This window comes from Pleurodeles waltl, chromosome 4_1 (assembly GCF_031143425.1).
Source record: "Pleurodeles waltl isolate 20211129_DDA chromosome 4_1, aPleWal1.hap1.20221129, whole genome shotgun sequence".
Taxonomy (NCBI): Eukaryota; Metazoa; Chordata; class Amphibia; order Caudata; family Salamandridae; genus Pleurodeles; species Pleurodeles waltl.
In genome coordinates, this window is record NC_090442.1 from 997,111,535 (window position 1) to 997,131,683 (window position 20,149).

A 20,149-nucleotide genomic window follows, 5' to 3' on the forward strand; every position below is an offset into this window, starting at 1 on the left:
TTTGTTAACAGTTCGTTTCTCCTTTAAACTTAGCCTTTGTTTATAACCTTGACATTTGTAGATACTTGCTCTTTTAAAGTTCGTTTTTTCTTTGACTTTAATATCTTAAACAAGAACCTTGTAAACATAAGGTTAATTCATACATTAACTCTGTAGCCTTGCCGACTTCCACGGGAACGGTCTACTATCAAACTCTTCGAATAAACCTCGACAATATTTATCCGTTTTCTGTAATATAATCTTCAAATGTAATTTTACCGCACAGGAGTTTCTGTTCTGAAGCGCGCTCTCTCTCCACACAGCTGATTCCTGTCAGACCTCAGTTGAAGTGCACGGCTTCCAGCTGGAGAGCTCGTAACCTAGCAACCAACCGATTGCAAGACTAGAACTGTAACTAACCTTCAGGACTCACAGCGGCCATCTTGGATCTTCTCTTCTTGATTCTTCCTTTGAAATAAGCGCAAGATTACTCTGCAAACCTTCTTCCAGTTTGGGCTTTGCTGTCTCCACTGAGGATATCTCTTTGCTTTTCTCATGCACTTCTTTGATTTGACTTGGCAAGTTTGTGTGGTCATGACACTGCTTCAAGGAACCCGACGCCTGGAAACAACACTGCACCCGCAGCCTCCTGGACCTGAAGGAACTGAACTCCAGTGCAGGAGCGACCCCCAGACAACCCTCTGCCTAGCCCAGGTGGTGTCTACCCCGAGGGGCCCCCACCTGTGCCTGTCTGCATCGTTGAAGAGACCCCCGGGTCTCCCCATTGATTCCTATAGGAAACCCGACACCTGTTTGCACTCTGCACCAGGCCGCCCCTGTGCCGCTGAGGGTGTACTTTCTGTGCCTGCTTGTGTCCCCCCCCGGTGCCCTACAAAACCCCCCTGGTCTGCCCTCCGAAGACGCGGGTACTTACCTGCTGGCAGACTGGAACCAGGGGCACCCCTATTTTCATTGAAGCCTATGTGTTTTGGGCACCACTTTGACCTCTGCACCTGACCGGCCCTGAGCTGCTGGTGTGTTAACTTTGGGGTTGCCTTGAACCCCCAACGGTGGGCTACCTTGGACCCAACTTTGAACCCTGTAAGTGTTTTACTTACCTGTGAACTTAACATTTACTTACCTCCCATAGGAACTGTTGATTTTTGCACTGTGTCCACTTTTAAAATAGCTTATTGGCATTTTTGACAAAACTGTACATGCTATTGTGATTATTCAAAGTTCCTAAAATACCTGAGTGAAATACCTTACATTTGAAGTAGTACTTGTAAAATCCTGAACCTGTGATTCTTAAAATAAACTAAGAAAATATATTTTTTCTATATACAAACCTATTGGCCTGGAATTTGTCTTTGAGTGTGTGTTCCTCATTTCATTTATTGCCTGTGTGTGTACAACAAATGCTTAACACTACCCTCTGATAAGCCTACTGCTCGACCACACTACCACAAAATAGAGCATTAGAGTTATCTCTTTTTGACACTATCTTACCTCTAAGGGGAACCCTTGGACTCTGTGCACACTATTTCTTACTTTGAAATAGTATATACAGAGCCAACTTCCTACAATTGGCAAACCACTTTATAACATTCCAAATGGTCATTTTGAATATTAGTGTTGGTCATGCAGAGCTTTCAATCTTTTTATGGGTACAAGACCAGGTTGTCCATTATTGCCCTTCTCTCTCTGTGTATGCCATAATGGCCCACAAAATCCGCCTGGAAAACTGCCTTTTCTGAGACACAATTATGTCTCTTTAACTGGATTAAAAAATGAAGAATGGGCTCAGTGAATCATCTTCTTACTGATATCATGTAGTGTACCTCAAAGGCATCACTACTATCCTGCTTGCTCTTCAGCATATAGATTCACCCTCCAGAGCAGCTCATTGATCAATACCAGATGGATGACTTGTTTGCTCTTTTACATACACATACATCCTGTAGAGCAGCTACTTGGCCAATACCAGGTGGATTCCCAAATGTAGGCAAATGCCAACCATATCCAGAGCACAAGCCGATGTTATCCTGGTTTCCAGAGGATGAAGGAGGCTGACCTCTCCTCTCTGCCTAAAAAGAAATCACAGGTCAAGGGGGAGAAAACTCAAGTGTCATTCCTTCAGAAAAATTATCCCCTTCGCCAAACCGATCACAGTGTGGAGCTCACAAGAAAGCAGGTTATGGCACAATTAGACTACTGTAACATCATGTACCCAGAAAAAGAGGGAGCTCGAATATGCCCAAAATACTACAAATGTGACCTCATAAAATAGGCTCTTATAACCCTTGACTACCTCATGGTAGAAGCATGGATCAAGGTAAAGGTTCTTTGAAATGTCTGCAAAACATATGGGGGACGGTATAAATTACCTTTAGCCTGGTAACCCCCAATCATTACCATAAGTGGCCTTTGCTCATTCACAGCAAACATAATCACCCTACAATCCTTCCAATGGCTCAAATAGCGAGACAGGCCATTTGGAGGCAAGGGTTTTAGACTTTGGGTTGAACCAAACTATAAGTGGTTCTGAAAGCAGTTTAGAGAATTCTTTATACTGGCATACAACTGAAATTCTAAAGTAAAGTCTTACTCAGGCTCTAAAGACAGCACAAGTTTGACTTCTGCCCTCATCTTGAGCACTCTGAAGTAACCAAATAGACACAGGTGGCACACTGTAAAACTTTTAAATAAATGAATTTCTTTTAGCGCCCAAGCTACTTTTAAGCCACATTCTTAACAGTTACAATATTAGTGATATGTAATTAAATTGTTTGCACATGCTGATAATGTTATTGTTAATGTTCTGACCCTTGCCATACCTAATTCTATTTTAATTAATATATATTTAGCTGTTTCAGGCTATGCTTTAAATCTATCTAAATCAACTGTGTTATGCATGCTTGATAAAGCACTTATAATGGCATACTTTGGTGTCATTCTCATACTATACACCTTGAATTACCTTCTGCTAGACACACCCAGCATACTACTGATTTAATTAGTAATTAAGGCATGACAAACATTAAAGAAAAGATTGATAAATTATCAACATTTTATCCAAGTACTTAAACTGATTAGTGCCCCTCAATTTGTTTATTGCAGATTAATGCTTTCTCTATAATCTTCATCCGAGTTTTATAGTACAATTGGTTATGTTATTTCCAAAGTCATCTGGAATAAGAACATCCTGAGAAAATGTGAACATTTTTAAAAGGCAACTAGATATCTTAGTAGTATTGTTATACTCAACTTTCATCTTCATCATATTCATTTCAGTACAGCAAGGATCTGTTGCTCGTGTACTCAGTCCCCAAAACGTTTTTTTTTCTCCGTTTCCTCTACCTGTGATCCTTACTGATAAAACTTTCACAAGTTAACTCAGACAACAGAATTAGGCTTATTAAAATTCTGTTCTCTATTTATTTCAGAGTGTTATAAAGTACTGAATATTGGCTTTTCTTTGGGATAATGATTATATTCAAGTTTAACAAAGATATTAGATTTTGGATAAGTGTAATCATGTTTCTACAGATAAACTTTTTTTTTAATCTTTGACCAATTAAGTTGAAAATGTAATTGGTCATACTCTGTTTTAGCTTAATATGAGCTTCTGCAATCTTCAAGTCTTTGTCTTATTCTAGGATTTCATAGATGTAGAACCCCTGGATATAAATTTCAGGCTTTCCAAAAGGTCAAAAGTGTATGAAGAAAACTTTATTTAATTATCGATATGCCTCAAGAAGTATTGAGCACGATATGTTCTTGAAATATTCCTTATTGGCTCTGCGTGAAAAACATCAAACTAATTTGTTTATCGTACCCAGTTATTTAGCTCACTTATATTTTTAATAATAGTTGCCACTGCAAATTAGGCCACAGTTCTTTAACCATCTAATTTGTGACTATTCAAAAGATTTGGGAATAACACTGGGAAGCAATTCCAGGTGTAAAATGGATCTTTAAGAATTATTTTATGGAACATAAACAATTGGTATTTTACTATAGCAGAAGTGAAATATAAGATTTGTTTTTGGACTGGCACTTCTCAGTTGTTAACAAGGAAGGGGCAGATGAAATGAGTGTCATTAAATGGATTAAATGAATGGGAATCATCCAGCAATTATACAGCACAGTAAATCAGTCTCACAGAGGATTTGTGTCCACGCTTATCTGTATAGCAGCACTGCTTGCAGTTTCCACAGTAAGGATTCTAAATCCTATAATAAATTAATCCTAAACTCTCTTCATTATTTGTTAATAATTTATCTAATTCCCCTTGGGGAATGGCTACTCCTACTTTTTAACTCAGACTTTGGTTAGTCTATAACAGCGAAGATATACCATCTGCAAAAATGTATAGAGGGATCTTGAGCATTGTTTTATCTCGAGGATGAGCACTTGACATCAAGGGACCCCTCGAGAACCAATGGCTTTGGAACTTAACAGAGCACTGTGTGCATGCCTGAAAGGTCATGCATCCTCAATATCAAACATGATACTTGTGTGATGAACAGTACATGGAAAGCAGCTCATTGGCATTTTAGAAAAGTGTACAGTAGGTATGATGAGGAGGAGTTGGGCTCGCTTGCAGCCAACTTATTTAGAAAGCTGTAAGAAACGTACTTATAGGGGACTATCGGTCCTGCTTGAAATAGTAGGCTCCTCCTTGAATAGGCAACCTCTGCACACAGAGGAGCCTATGTATTATCCTTGATGATGCTGGCAATATTAGTGCATATAATAGTTTTGGTATGATGATACGGAGCTAGCTCAAGAACCAAGGGCAGGGTAAGTCACTGTCGAGGGAGAGTGCTGCCGAGGTGAGAGGCAAGTCTGATTTTATATGGCTCTCTTGGAGTCTTGCTGATAGCCTTTTGCAAATGAAGGTGGGTTTATGGTTACTTGATGAGATCTGCAAGCTTTAGATCACTTTTTTGAGGGTTTGTTACGAGAAACATGAAGAATGGAATGATAAGTTAGATGCTAAAATGGTGGTTGCTGTCAGATCAGATAGGCAAGTGTTCAATTTTCTGCCAATAATTCTACTCCCTATTTCCGTGGGCTGACACTGCCCTCTCTTAAAGGGGCTTCTTTTGTCCTTCACATCTTATAGAAACCCAGATTCCTAGAGCAATGTTTTTTATGGCTGTAAGAAACCTCAGAAACTTGTAACAGGCAATGACAAGATAGAGTTGGTTCATTAGTTGAATTACCTGAGACTTTGAGAAATGTAGGAAGTTGACTGATCAAATAAACAAAAACAAATAGCCTCTGATTCCTTCCATTTCATAATTTTACTACAAATATAAACAATTTGATGAGTGTACATTATCTGCATCAATAGAGACCTCTGGGCCAACAATCTTGCATGGACACTCTACAGTGCTGAGAATGAGGTTTTGTAAAACTGTACAATTAATCTATCAGGAGAAAAAGTAGATTTTTATTACCATTACCACAAATAATACATCACTTAACCTGGCCATATATATATGTGAACATAATCACATCGGGCTTGGTACTTGACTACGAACTAATCACAAGGGTTTTCTCTATGGATCTGCCCCAAAAAGGCCTTTAAAGTCTTGATATCACATATCACAATTCTGTTGGGGTTTCGAGGTCTGTGTTGCTGTTGGGATGCACCCGGAAGTGCTAATAAAGCTCCTCTTTGCAGAGGGTTTATCTTCAGATAGTAAATGCAGAGACTGTTTCATAGCCCGATTAGGTGCACTGATAAAAAATTGACTAAAAACAATTAGATTTGGCATAGAACAGTACTGGGACATTGCTTATCAGATAAAATGTACATCCATGGGATTGACATAATCAGACTAAGAGCCCTGCTTACTAGTTGCCTGATAACCAAACGGGATGCTGATAATAGCTGCACTGCCTTGAGTGTTTGTGACACTTCTCTTTTTTGTTCTCTCTATAGAAATCTCAGGATGACTAAGAAAATGTCTGTAATAATATTATTTCATACATGCTTTTCTAAAGAAGCTCAATCAGTATATGTACCTTTATAATATTGGTCCAGTGCAGTTAATTTTGCAAAGATCCTTTACTTTGCCTGCGCAAGAAGGAGCTCCATCTAGTGCTTGATTATAGGCGTAGCTTTACATATTAAATTGGCTAACACATTGGATATACAATGCAATAACTTCAAAATTCCACAGTTACTTTTGAAAAGCTGATTTCCCTATCAATGCACTTTGTATTCCGACCATTGCTAAGACTATCTGTGCAAATCAATGGGTCAATAAACACTAGCCTACTGCGTATCTAAGCTTGGCAATGTGCACTGTGATGGTTATTGCAAACCAACTTCTTTTCTTCACCCATTTTTTAGCAGTTTTAGTCTCCCCTTATGGTGTTAAAAAACTGTTATATTGGTGTTACCACTGATTTTATTATTGATCTTCCGTTTTTATGTAACATGTACTATTAAAATTATGTGGTCTGTATGCGCATATATGCTCTCAGGATGTGGCATACGATGTTCAAGTGGCAGAGTATGGTGGCTCAGTGTACTAATGCATCTACTTCACAAACATGTGTTTGATCTTATAACCACAGGTTCCCATCTTAGTGGGTCCACTCAGCCTATCATTCTTTCAAGGTCGATAAAATGTGTACCAAACATCTGTTATTAAGCGCCAAGATGGCCCAAGCGAAGAAAGCAAATGTATGTTCTGTTATCTATAATGGAATTTGCATTTGCCACTGCACCCATTCTGTAATGCATTAAAACATGTTTTATGGGCAAAATACCCAAAACAAATGAGTCCTATTGTTTAACCCAACTCTGGAGGCAATCACTTTCAAGTGTCTGCAGTAACGTGGCATTGAGTGCAAGAGAGTACACACATTGAGAGTGATCTACTAAAAGCAGTTTTAAGGACAGAGTAAGAGTTGCTTCAGAGGTAACAGCTGTGTTCTCAATATATTTTGGGCTAGAACACATAACTCGCACTAGTGCCAGGAAAATCTTCACTTACTGTGCAATTTTGCACTGATGTTTGATAGAGCAACCATTGCAAAATCACATTTACACCAAATAACCTGTGTAAATGACGTCTGGAACACATGGCAATTTAAGACATATGAAAAACTGCCCACCACAGATGCAGTATACTTGATTTGGCCATTGTGTTTCATAATTTATGTTTTTACATGGATTGTAAAAATACAACTATTAGCAATACTGAAAAATCTCCTTGCGTTTTACATTTACTATGAATTGTCAAACGTTATGTTCATGAAACACCTAATTGCAAAATAATGTTTGTGCAATAACAGCATACTCTTTGTAGCAGTGGCTTAAGCCATTTTGAAAATAGCTGGATAAACAGACACCAAACAAGAGGACACCGGTCTAATGCTTCCAGCCAAGTGACATGAGATAAAACTGTTTATAAAAAATTGTCTATATTAATTCAAGTAATACAAAATAAAAGTGTTAACAAAAACACTACCTTTTGAAGTTGTATCTAAAACCTTCTTCAGTTTTTCAATTTCCTCTTCATGTTTTTTGTTTTCTGCTTCAACCGGATGGTAATTTTCACTTCCTTTATTAACGTTTAAGACCTGTGCAAAAGAGGGTGGGACGTTTAAGTTTTCCAGTTTGGATAACAACTCTAAACACAACAAAATGTCACACTTACTACACTTAGGCCCTCATTATAAACTTGGCAGTCGTGACCGCCATGCCGGTGGCGGCGGAATTTACCACATAATGAAGGCAGTAGGGACAGCCACAGGCAGCCTTCCACCACTGCCAGGCTACCGCCGACAGGCAGCCTGATGATGGCGGAATTCTTCATCTGACAGGGCAGCGCTGCCCTGCAGATAAAGAACCCTTGTTCCGCCAGCCATTCCAGCTGGCAGAAGGGGTGCTCCAGGGCCCACCTGCACTGCCCATGCACTTGGCATGGGCAGTGCAGGAGCCCCCGTGCAGTGCTCTGTCGCGCAGGTCACTTCCCGATTTATGGGCAGTAATCTGTGCAATGGGTGCTGCTGCACCCGCCGCACATTGGCATTGACAACTTGTCCCGGCCCAGCAGAATATATATTATTCGGCTGGCGTTGTCTCAAGGGGGCTGGCGGTCTGTGATGAGACCGCCAGCATGAACATGGCGGAGATTCCCGCCGTGTTCATAATGACCCACTTAATGTGTGGACATTAGTTAAGCAGAGAACCTAATACAATGTACTAACTACAGGCTGTGTAAAATAATGTAATTTTCTAGACTTAATTCCCTTGCCTCCTCCACTGCAGGGCAACTGCCCATAGTCCTCTTGAAAGGGCTCATTTTATAGAAGGTACAGTACACCCAACTGTGTTGGACTGTAGACTGTATTTGACTGATGCAGGTCACTAAATTTCACCTCCATTTCTGGATCCAGAATGTGGACAGGCAGGTGTGAGTATCCTTAAGGGCATGGTATGAATTTGTGAAAAAGATACTGGAGGCTCCAGTGAAGATGGTATAAAGATGCTCAGAAGTACAGCTGACAACAGTGACATTAGTGGGGTATGACTATGAATGTCATCATCAGAGTCATCAATGAAGCTGTAATTGTGGTCACTGTTGACGGACCGTCGATGGGGGTCTTCACTCCTATTGATAGAGCCTTCATCATTGTTGACTCTGTAAATTAGGGGAATGGGTTGTTGAGTACAAAGACAGTGTCTTCACCTGAAAACACTTCAGCTGCAAAAATACGGCCTCCACTGTTGACTGCCTAAACCACACTGAGGCATTTTCTCATCAACAAGATATCAACCATGGCTGACAGTACACCTGTACAGGTGGAAACTGTGTCAGACCCTCTGAGTGAGCTTTTCCAAAAGCATGTCGGCGGAACTCTCAAATTTCTCCTGAGAGGTGGACAGAGAAATTTATTTTTTGCAGAATTCCAGCTGTGGAATTTCTAAATGTTTCCTCTTTTGTGTCACTTTGGGAAAGTGCGTTGTGGAGCACTGCACACAGAATCATCCACTTTAGAGGGGGAACATCTCCTCCCCAAGACAGGCAAATCCTGCCCTCTTTCATGGTCTTTGAAGGCTTTTGAAGGAATTATCTGACAGATCTCAAAGCAGGAATCTTCATGCTTGGGGTATAATAAATACCATCACTTAATTTAGGGGTCATCAGAATACGTATTTCACCATCCCTGAGAGGCACGGGTCGTAAAGAGGGCTAACTTCAACTTGCCCAGACATGCCAAGTAAAATTTATCCTCTTGTTCCGAAAAAAAAAATTCAGGTAACCCACAGTTACTATACCGTGTAGCTGACGCTAGGGATGGCGGAAATCCAGGGAAAGTGAAACAAAGTTTGAAATCCGTGCAATGTAGGAAATATGCCAAAACAGAGCAGAGCTCTGAACTCTGTTCTGTCAGGAAATAGAGACTCCATGGCCTAAGTCTGGGCTGTTTCAAACGAGGTGAGGTTTTTAAAGAAACAATGTTGGTGGGTCCATGGCAATTTAACGCTGTTTACTGTCATCTTAGAAGTACCAGGGATTTAAAGCCTCACAACCTAATGAGGGGAATGATTCAAGCATTTGAAAATAAGAAAGATCCAATACTGGAAATGTGCTAAGTACACACTTTAAGGATTTCTTATAGTTTAAGAGCTAGTGTTCAAATAATTATTTACTTTATTTTAAAGAAAACCTATTGCACAATATTGTACTTTAGAAAAAAAGAAAAATAATTTACATATTGTAAATGTAAATGCTTGGAACTCGATTCTCCAAAAAAAACAATAGCATGGGTGTAAATCTGCATCTCTACCTCAAACTTTTTTTTTTGTTTAATTCACAAACATTCCCAGAAGAATCCCCTGGAAAGTTGTGCCAGGGGCAGTGTTCCAGGAGTGCTACTGCAAAAGTCATGCAACATGTTTTGCTGACTCCAATTCGGGCATGTGTGGAATATTCAGCGAAGTGGAAATGGAGCCCACTCTGAAACTGCACATGTTTAGTTTCTCTGTAGAGAAAACATTTCCCCAAAGAGGAAGCCCTTCGCCTTATCCCTGCTAAATATGAGAGTTTTCTACCCCTTTTCCAATCCTGGAGGGGAAGTTTCTCCAGGCTCTGGCTAGAGTAACTTTGACTATTCCCAGGATGGAAGGGATCAGATCATGGTTTGCAAATGCTCACGATTTTACATGTTTGCTAGCATTCACAAACTTACAAGGCAAATAATGCTCCACCTTGTCCCACCTCTTATGTGTGAGATACTACTGCAGATTTCACCACACATGTGGAAGAGAAATCTGCAGTAGTAAATCCACTTACGCCCGTCGAGAATTGCTTTTTGAATTACAAGCCAACATAAAGGAGGTATTAACACCTTTGTGAATAAGGTCCTATATATTCTAGTTTACATGAAGGCGAAGCAATTCAATGATGCAAAAGATTTATTTTGGCAAAATAATACCTGCTGCAGCTTTTCATTTTCCTCCATGTATTTTTTGGCAGCTCCATTTGTATGGTCAACTTGGGTTTTCAAAGCTCCATTACTTGCCATCTCATTTGCCAGTTGTGTTATTAAAGTAACAACACGTCTCAATACACTTAAAGAAAAAGAAAAAACATTAAAAAGGCTGATCCTTTTGCAACTGCTGTTAATATAAGAAATTTGTTGTCAAGATTCTGAAACATGAGGAGACTGACTATTTTCATAACATGCAGCAATGGACTCCAGCGTCTCTAAAAAATGTTATTAAACAAAAGAAACCTGTTCCGTGCTTTTAACCCGACCTCATTCAAATAAAGTCTAAAGCCTGTCAAGCAGAATGGAAATTGAGAAAAACAATTACACCACGGACACCAAATAGGTCTAAAAAGCGCAAATGGCCATACATACATTGTTCAAACAATTCAAAACAAGTATTATGTGCAGGGAAAAAATGGTCTCTGCAGGACAATCCCAAAAGCTGCATTTCAAATTCCTGTCAAACTCCCCGATACTTCCAGGATGTCACAGGACATTTTTTTTCTTCTCATGAAAAGGGTGAGCAATTTAACCAATAATTTACTGATAAAATAAGGATCATCTGGAAAGAGAGCGATCCTGGATAATTACCTACAGACTCTTCTGAAAAGATACCTTGCCCACATCCTCTCAAGGATTTCAAACCTTCCTCTGAATAGGATAGTGCCTCCCTGATTGCTCTGATAAAATAGGGATCCTCAACACACCCTTGCCTTACTTCAGTGTTCAAACAGATTAGTAAGACTCTCTCTCTCACATAGACCCTTCTTTTGAATTTGCCTCTACCTTAAGGCACAGTGACATCTTCATTTTCAGATTCTATGGTTATTCCTTTAATACAGCAAAAAGATAATTCAGATTCGCCTAACTAATGTCTAATTTTTCTACTGCATTTCCGTTCCAAAATTCCAGAAAGAAATGCTGCTAAACACATAAGCTCTTACCTCCATGATAATAGCTTGTTAAAGACCTTTCAGGAAGGATGTGTCCTGCTCACAGCAGTGGTGTTTAGGTCATCAACACTTTAAGATTTTTAGATCAGAGCCAAAATCCAGCCAAGTAAATACCTTAATCACATTGGATTTATCTGCTGCCTTTGACATGATCAACCACAATATTTGGTGGACCATGCCAAGGGGGTGGTACTGATGAGATAGCCCCACAGTGGATACCATGGTTTATCTCCAATCACTTTTAACCAGTCAAACAAATCAAGTATACTTTATTCGGTTTAAAACATGTAACCCATAAAAGACAATAAAAACAATTCAGCATCTATAAAACAATTTAATTAAATCACATTGAGGGCATCCCAAACTTCATATATTGTACAACAAAATACTTAAATCCAGTACATCAGTGTAGAATTATCGAGTTCCTGATTGTGACTGCACTATTTAAGAAACAAGCAAAATGATAAGTTCCAATATCTGGCAACATCTGTAAATGCAGCACAGCAGGCCTAGGTTGTCTATAGCTCCAATTTGCCAACAGTGGCTTAAGGAATCCTTTATGAATACGAGAACAGAAAGGGCATACAAAAACAAAATGCATTGAGTCTTGAACGGATATACTATCAAATGCACAGGGAACATTGTCTGCCTCATTAGCCCAGCCCTTGGGCATTTGTAACAAATGGCGTATAAAGTAAAACCTACAACGAGTTAACAAAAAATGATGAATACTTGACATCCTATAATTAAGGCATGGTTCCAGAGAAAAGTAGTCCGAACCAAAACATAAGATTTAACAGAAGGTATGGGCAAAGCGCTAGATTCCCTTTCATTTGCCTTCAGTGTCATGAAGGCTATCTCGACCCAAGCTTTCTCTCCCTTGACAATGGATTCTTGATTGTTAAATCTGGACGTCCTAGTTTGTGGAAACAATCATTGACATAATTGAGCCACAGGATGTATTGGCATGATCAAGGTTCAGACAATCTTTTAATGACCAATCTGTTCAGCTCCAGTTCGTTCTTGAGCCAGATAACCATAATATCAATGAACATAGCTGAATTAAATCAGAGGTAAAGCCGATCACTAGTTCTTTATGAGCATTAAAAGTAGCCACACTGCAGGGCAGTGAAAGCAAACACTTTAGGAATCTGATTTCTTATTTATAGTTTCAACAGATTGGAATACCCCCAAATCTAACCACCAAAGGAGACTATAGCAAGACATTTAGGTTGATAAACCTTAAGCATTGCAACAACGCATCTATGCCCTAATCTTGATGCAGAATCAAAAACCGAAGCAATGCTTCTAGCAAAAGCATGACTTCAGGCACTAACCAGATGTGACCAATTAACAGAAGAATCAACAAGCATTTGCAAATCAATAGGTCTTGCATTTTCTTGAGTTAGAGCTATTAGCACTGTAAATTCATAGCTGGACTTTTCTTGCCCCATAAACTGGTCCACACTGTCTCATGATTTCGTCTTTTCCTGCCATGTTTTGGTGACCACCTGTGGCTAGTGACATCAGAAATCACAAGCCCTTCAGGAAAGACAATGGAAAATGAGGCTGGCAAAGTATTTTCTTTTAATTTTTACAGAATGAAGTCTTGCAAGCTTTCTTGCCTCGCATTTCAACAAAACTCTAATTAAGTTAACAACAGTAGAGCAGAATGAGAAGATTTACAGCCTCAATAAAGGAGATAAGCAATGCCCTGTGACTGATGTCCTGAGTTCTGGCAGGGAGGGGCCCTGGAGGAGAGACTCCAGATGCTAGGCTAAGCAAGTTTCACCTCATTCCATCTAGGTTAGCTACATTATACCAGAAAGGGCATATTATCGCTTTTGTGAGCAGTGAACTAAATGACAGTGTTTCTTTTGTAAAATAAGCTTATTTGTAAGCCAGAGATGAGGACAGCACTGGAATAAAGCCAAAACAAATGTCAGTGACATGGGAGGAGGTGAAAGGAACGGAATGCTGCAATAAAACGCAGGCAGCTACAAGCCTAAACCACCCACAGTGAAAAGGGAGCACCAAAGAAATGCCAAAGTAGTCTGTCACAGCAACAGATAAAGAAACCAAAGTGGAATAATACAGTAGTTGGTCACTACTAAAAGACACTGCAACCAACAAATGAAATAACTTTAAGCAATAAGAGGAAGAACACTTGCGCTCAACCTAAAAAGGAAACATCTTTACCTTACTTAGCTTATTACATAGATTTCAGTGGGATCTACTCTTGGTATTTTTGGGTCATACTACCATGATACTAGATATAGTAAAGTTTGTACTGAGGACAAGGCTGTCTATGAAACCTGTGAAGCTGTCCAGAAACTGCTGGATACTTAAAGTAATTCTGGAGATCAGGACAGCATCGCCGGCATAAAGAAATACAGTCACAGCCTGACCACCCACCAAGGCTAGGTCTTCCCCCCCGCCCCCCGCTGTTAGTTCCTTATCCAGGTTAACACGCAGTGTAAATAAGAAGGTAGCTAATATGCAGCCCTGACTGACTCCTTTTCAGGGCAAATTACATTATATACTCCCTTAATAGGACCATAATAAACAGAAGTTGTGAGGTCCATATGTAGATCGTGTGAAAAAGCAATATTAGGTTTATCTACTCCCATGTCCAATGTAATATTCCAAAGCTTGACCCTATTAACCTAGTCAAAAACTGAAATCAAATCAAATCAATAAACCCCACATTAAGTGAGACAGCTTTTGTTATAATATACTTGGCTATGAATAAATAGATTCAGACATTGTTCCACCGTCCCTTTCCCGAGGTGAAAAACAATTTGTATATCAGTCAAGACATGGTGATCATTGACCCACATAGTCATTCTACTCAATAGCATTCGCCCTATCACCTTGACCATCAAATCGATCATTGAGCTACGGTGACAGCAATGTGAATCATCTCTGTGGCCTTTTTTAATGACCAATACAATTACAGAATTGAAGATTGAGAGTGGGATTTGATGACTAATGGTTGTATTAAAACAGAGTATTAAGAGCAGTGCCCATAGGTCAACATTGGACTTAAGTAGGTCAAGCGGGACTGCATCTTGTCAGGGGGCTTTATTCTTGGGCAAACCTATGATGGCATCACTAGCCTTCTTCCAGCTAAATGTCAAAAAGGAGACAACAACGGAGAAGACAAGGAGTTAACCAACAGAATATCAGAGGTACAGTTGGAATCAGGGGCATCATAAGTTGCTGCAAAGTGCTCACGCCAGGATTTCGAAGTGATATGTTGTGATATGGGATTGCCTGATTGCCAGAATGATTCCCCTATTTCAGCTGCAACAAAGGTCCCTGCCTTGCTCTTCGTTGATGACAGCCTCTTGCTGTCGAAGACTGCTAGGGGCTTATCAATTTTGTTGCAGTGATGCTCCCTCTTCTATGATCACCGTGTGCTTGAGTTAAATACAGTTAAGACCAAATACATGGTCTTTAATCCGCACACATGTTTTAGGGGGACATTACTGTTGCAAGAAGTCTCCGATGACAGAGTAAGGGATTTTGATTATCTTGGTATCAGACACTAACTCCTGGGAGGCCCAGATACAAGAGTGTTGCTACATTCAAACACAGAGCCGGGGCCTTGCTTAGATTTACGAGCCCAACCTAGTTTTACTTTTATTAATCCCCCGCTCCAAATATACAGGGCTGAGGTGCTGACTGCAGTACTTTGTGGAAGTGAATTATGGGCCCATTCATACTTGACTAATCTGGGTTGTGAGGAAAATATGTTTGTGAGGTCATTATGATCACTCCCCCAGTGTTGCCCTTTGCTTCCTGTGCGGCTTAATCTTAGATTTAGGCTTTTGGGCCTGGTGGCCACTTTGCACCCATTAGCTTATTGGGTGCGTATTTGGAAGTTGAATGAGCTGAAACCATATAGGCAGGGTCTAGCCGACATCCTTGGAAGGTTATGAGTTTTAAGAGAGATATTATGGTTAAGATCAATCAAGGTGAACCTGATGGGTACCCTGGCTTGGAATATTTCTGGAATTCGCCTGGACTCACTGGCCAGGGCTCTGTGGAACTGCTAAAAGTGAGGTTTTGGGAAAAGCACTATGCCAAACGTATTGCTCCTGGAGCTGTAGGCGTGCTAACCCAATCTTTAACTTTTAAAATTTTTCCTTTTTATGAAAACTTTCTAGCTACCATCTGACCTGCTTCTGCAAGATCCCTTTACTTAAAAGTTCCCCAAGGAATCCTTCTCCTCACAGCTTTCTCAAGCACTAGGCTAGCCAATGCCAGGAGCTCTGCAGCATGCCGTGTCTACTATTATTTTAGGAACTGATAGAAATGGGGCTTCTGGGTGGCAAGGGTATGCATCCAAGCTAGGCAGAACCCACCACTGTAGTCAGGGCAAGTAACACACCAAAGATACCCTGTGCTCATCCCCTGGTAGCTTGGCGTAGAGCAATCAGGTTAATCCCCAGAGGCAATGTGTAAAGCGTTCGCACAACACACGTCAGTGACAAATACACCACAAAAAGAGACTCCACAAGGGATTATATAAAAAAAAAAAAATATATATATATATATGCATGTTGTGCATACAACATAGATCAAAATGACATTATTCATAACTGCTAAGCGCTATGCAAATTGTGAGTTAGTACTCATTATCTTGGCGAGGCAAGAATAAAACTGGCATACATCATAACATCAGGGTATGAGACACAGCAGGTAGGTTATAGTAGAATACACATGAATCGCTATGTACCACAATTACTGTGCATATTATGCAATTACCATGATAGTGCCCGTTTTCCTAACCAATGCAGGGCAAAAATTACATATCCCACTCCCTTAGTGCATGTCATACAAATTAGATTATGAATCACATCAGTTACCTTATATCATCATAACCACATAGGGTGCAGTGTACCAGCACTCCTATTAGACTTTATGTGGTAGTGAGGTTCCCAGCACCTGCATGCCCTTTACAGGGCAGAAGCCCTTGCCAAATGTGATCTAGTCCTTTTCCGGGCCTCCGTTGAGGACTCTCCCCACTGTGCCACTGGAGAAGAGAAGATGCCCCCAGGGTGCGTGCTCCCAGGTAGGGGAGGGGGCAAAAGGCGTTGTGACCTTGTTGGACCATCCAAGGGTGGAAGGGAGAAGTGCACTTCCAGTTCCAAAGGTGCTCTCAAAATCATGGGGTCAGAGCCCATGTACTTATACTCCAAAACACCTTTGTTCAGGTGGTGATTTCAAAGGGACCCTTTCAAGTGTGACATCCCTTTTAAACTCAGTCCTGGCTCCAGACATCAGGGGGATGTAAAGCAGTCCATTGTGTGAGGCAGGGACACAGCCTATACAAATATAAGTGCACCTTGTCGCTCTCGCTCATCCAGGAAGACTATCAGCATGCAGATGCCTCTCTTCACAACTAGCCCCTCCTGCATTGTGGCTGTCCGGAAAGTATGCACAAAGTGTAACTGTCACTCTGCCCTAGACTTGGACTGGAGACAAAACACTAGTCATAAGCACAGAGAAATGCCCACTTTCTAAAAAGTGGCATTTCTAAAACAGCAATGTAAAACTGAACTGCACCAGTAAGCAGGATTTCTCACCACCATTCCAAACATGCCCACGCTACTCCTTCCAGATCAGAAATTACCACTTAAAAAAATATAAGGGAATTCCCAATGCTATTCTATGAGAGGAGCAGCCTTCAAAGTAGTGAAAAACAAAATAGGCTGTATGTCACTACTTAGGTAGGTCCTACCTTTTACATACACAGCACCCTGTCCATAGGGCTATCTAGGGCCTACCTTGGGATGACTTAGGTGTAGTAAAAGTGGAGTTTAGGCCTTGGCAATATGTTTGAATTGCCAAGTCAATGTGGCATTAAAATGTGCACGAAGGCACAGCAGTGCAAGACCTGAGACAAGTTTAAAAGGGTACTTCTGGGGATGGTGCAATCAGCGCTGCAGGCCCACTAGTAGCATTTAATGTACAGGCCCTGGGTATATGGTAAACCACTTTACAAGGGACTTAGAGGTGCATTAGATATGCCAAACAGGTGTAAGCCAATCTTACCAAGTTTTAGGGGAGAGAGCACATGCACTTTAGCACTGATTAGCATTGGATTAGCATTGGTAAAGGCCCCAGAGTCTTAAAGCCAACAAAAATAGGATATGAAGAAAAAAAAGAGGAGAAAGGTAAAACGTTTGGGGATAACCCTGCAGAAAGGGCAATTTCCAAAAGCACCATTTCATCTTTTTCTGCCTAGCATATACAGCTAGTCGATCCAAATGGATAACCCCAGCATGTCGTAAATTGGGTCTATTAGACTGGACATCTGCGTTGCTGGCCTTTAAGAAGCAGCTGTTGGCAAGTCAAGATTAAGAGTGTTACAATGAGTATCTCCACCTCTTGCAGCTAAATCAAAGCCAGCGTTAACTCCTTTAAAATGCAACTGTTGAGCCATGAGGTATATTGAAGGAACATGGATATACACTCAAACAATTGATAAATGCCCAGTATTGGAATTAATAGTGGCTTTGAGTACAGAATTTAGATGGTGGGGATCAAGAGAGTGAGCACAAGTTTGTTGCAGGCTATCTGCCTTCAGAAGTGTTGGTCCTTGCGGGATGAGGTCAACTGACATTGTGCAATTGGTGCCCCAATGAAGTTGGATGGAAAGACTGGGAAGTGACATGGATATTGGTGAGAGCATCTTCTAGTTTACTACGCTCATCATTTTAAGCTGAAAAATAAAAAATATTTGACAAATCCAAGGGTCAGAGCAGTGCCTTTTGACGTCCCAAGAAAGGCCACCACCATGTTCCTAGCTAGGCCTGCTGCTTGAGACTGATGTACAGCAGCTTCCATAAGGTGTGAATTAACAGGCAGGGATAACCTTGAGTCAAACCTTGCTTTGGGAACAGCCTACTCAGATGATGAGCTGGGATCAGAAATACAATCACACTGTTTGGCAACAGATGCCCCTAACCCCAGATCTTCAACTGATATGATTTTGTTAGTTATTGCCCAAACCACAGAGATCACATATGTTAAAATGTTTAACTGCTTCACAGGCATTTCTATGCACAATGCACCAGGGATGATTTGCATTTGTTCATATCCCGAATCTATAAAGAAGTCTCAATGAAGCTGCTATCTGAGACAGTCCAATCCAGTAACAATAAAGTTATATATGATGAAACAACAAGTGAGTGCAGGAACAATATGGTGGCACATTAAAACTTTAGAAAACAACCTGCCGTAGTATCAAACAAATCTTAGATGCTTTGGTAATATAAATAAGAAAAGAGCTACTAAATTAAAAAACACTCTTATTTGTGATGTTGTGGGTCCGCTGAATACAGATGTTAAGGGGATTGCACAGCCTCCTCCAGACGTGGACGGTCCTGCCATTGGCCAGGCTCACGCATGTACCACGCTGTGTGAAAGTGTCTGCCCTCTTGTCTCTGCAGGGGGCTCCTCTGCCTGCCCCTGTGTGGAACTGCTCCTGCCGCCTGGAGTATCTTGGGACACAGGACCCTACAGCAAGGTTGCAGTGATCCACAGTGTTTACAATGAGACAGGAAGGTGCATGGCCTCTTGTATCTGCAGGGGGCTTCTCTCTCTGCCCCTGCATGAATCTGCTTCTGACCCGGAGGATCCTGGGACACGACAACTCAACAGCAAGGTTGAAGTAATCTACAGTGTCTCCCACACTGCAGGATATTGTCTGACCTCTTGTACCTGCAGGGAGCCCTGCCCCTGCTTGTAGCTGCACCCGCCGGCATGAGTACCCTGGGGCATGACGTCCCTACAGCAAGGTTGTGGTGATCCACAGTGTTAATATTGCCTCCTTGAAAGGGCAAAACCTTTAACTTGTGGTTTTTGCCCCAGGGCTCTTCATTTTCATTTTTAATATCTATGTTACCTGCTTGCTAAACACCCTTGTAGAAACGAGTGCAAGACCACTTATGCACGCTGATGACACCCATCTAACTACTTGTGCACTTAGATAGCAATTCTGCTTCCCATAAAAAATTCTGGTCAGTAATGATGAAGCAATGAATGGGTGGTAAAACTGAAGCTACATTTTGACAAAACTGAAGTGTTGGTTGTCAATGGTCATAGTATCCTCTGTCATGACTCCTATTGGCCTTATGAGATGAGTACACCACCTGGTCAATCTAAATCAGTATAAAAGGCTATGAGTAAAAATAGATGATCAACTCTCTAACAAGCTCGGTGTCCTCTGGGATCTCTGCATGCTCTCACTAGTTGAGTCTCTTGAGATAATTTGTGCCATTTTTATCCTTTGAAGCACAACGCCCCATCATTGCTTTTATCTCGATTATGCCAACTCTTATAGCTAGGTGTTTCCCGGTAGTTGCTTCAGAGATTACCGGGCAACCACAATGCAGAAGTACTTCTACTCTAAGAAGCTCACTGTTTCGTAAATGCCGGGCCCTCTCAATTACACTGGCTGCCCACCAATGGATTTTCTTGAAATTCCTATGGTTGGTTAGCAATGCAGAATACGATGTATAGACTCCAGTTTTTATTATGCTTCCCTGCCAGAAGTACAAGGCAAACTACTTGCTCCTAAGTGGATGGCAGTTCCAAAGATATATTAGCAAATAGGCAGTCACTGATTTGCTATCTGCGCCACTTAACTTTGGAATACTCTTCTAGATTCACTCAGA

At 40.9% G+C, this 20,149-nt stretch overlaps 1 protein-coding gene across 2 annotated transcripts in view; it reads right to left on the reverse strand.

Moving 5' to 3' along the window:
- LOC138288322 (B-cell receptor-associated protein 29-like) overlaps positions 1–20,149 on the reverse strand; it is a 306,007-nt gene that overhangs the window by 140,009 nt on the left and 145,849 nt on the right. For both annotated transcript variants that reach the window (XM_069229838.1, XM_069229839.1), the window contains exons 5-6: positions 10,450–10,585; positions 7,476–7,587 (exon numbers count right to left, since the gene is read on the reverse strand). In XM_069229838.1, coding sequence (XP_069085939.1) covers positions 7,476–7,587; positions 10,450–10,585 — 248 coding nt within the window. The remainder of the gene's footprint in view (positions 1–7,475; positions 7,588–10,449; positions 10,586–20,149) is intronic.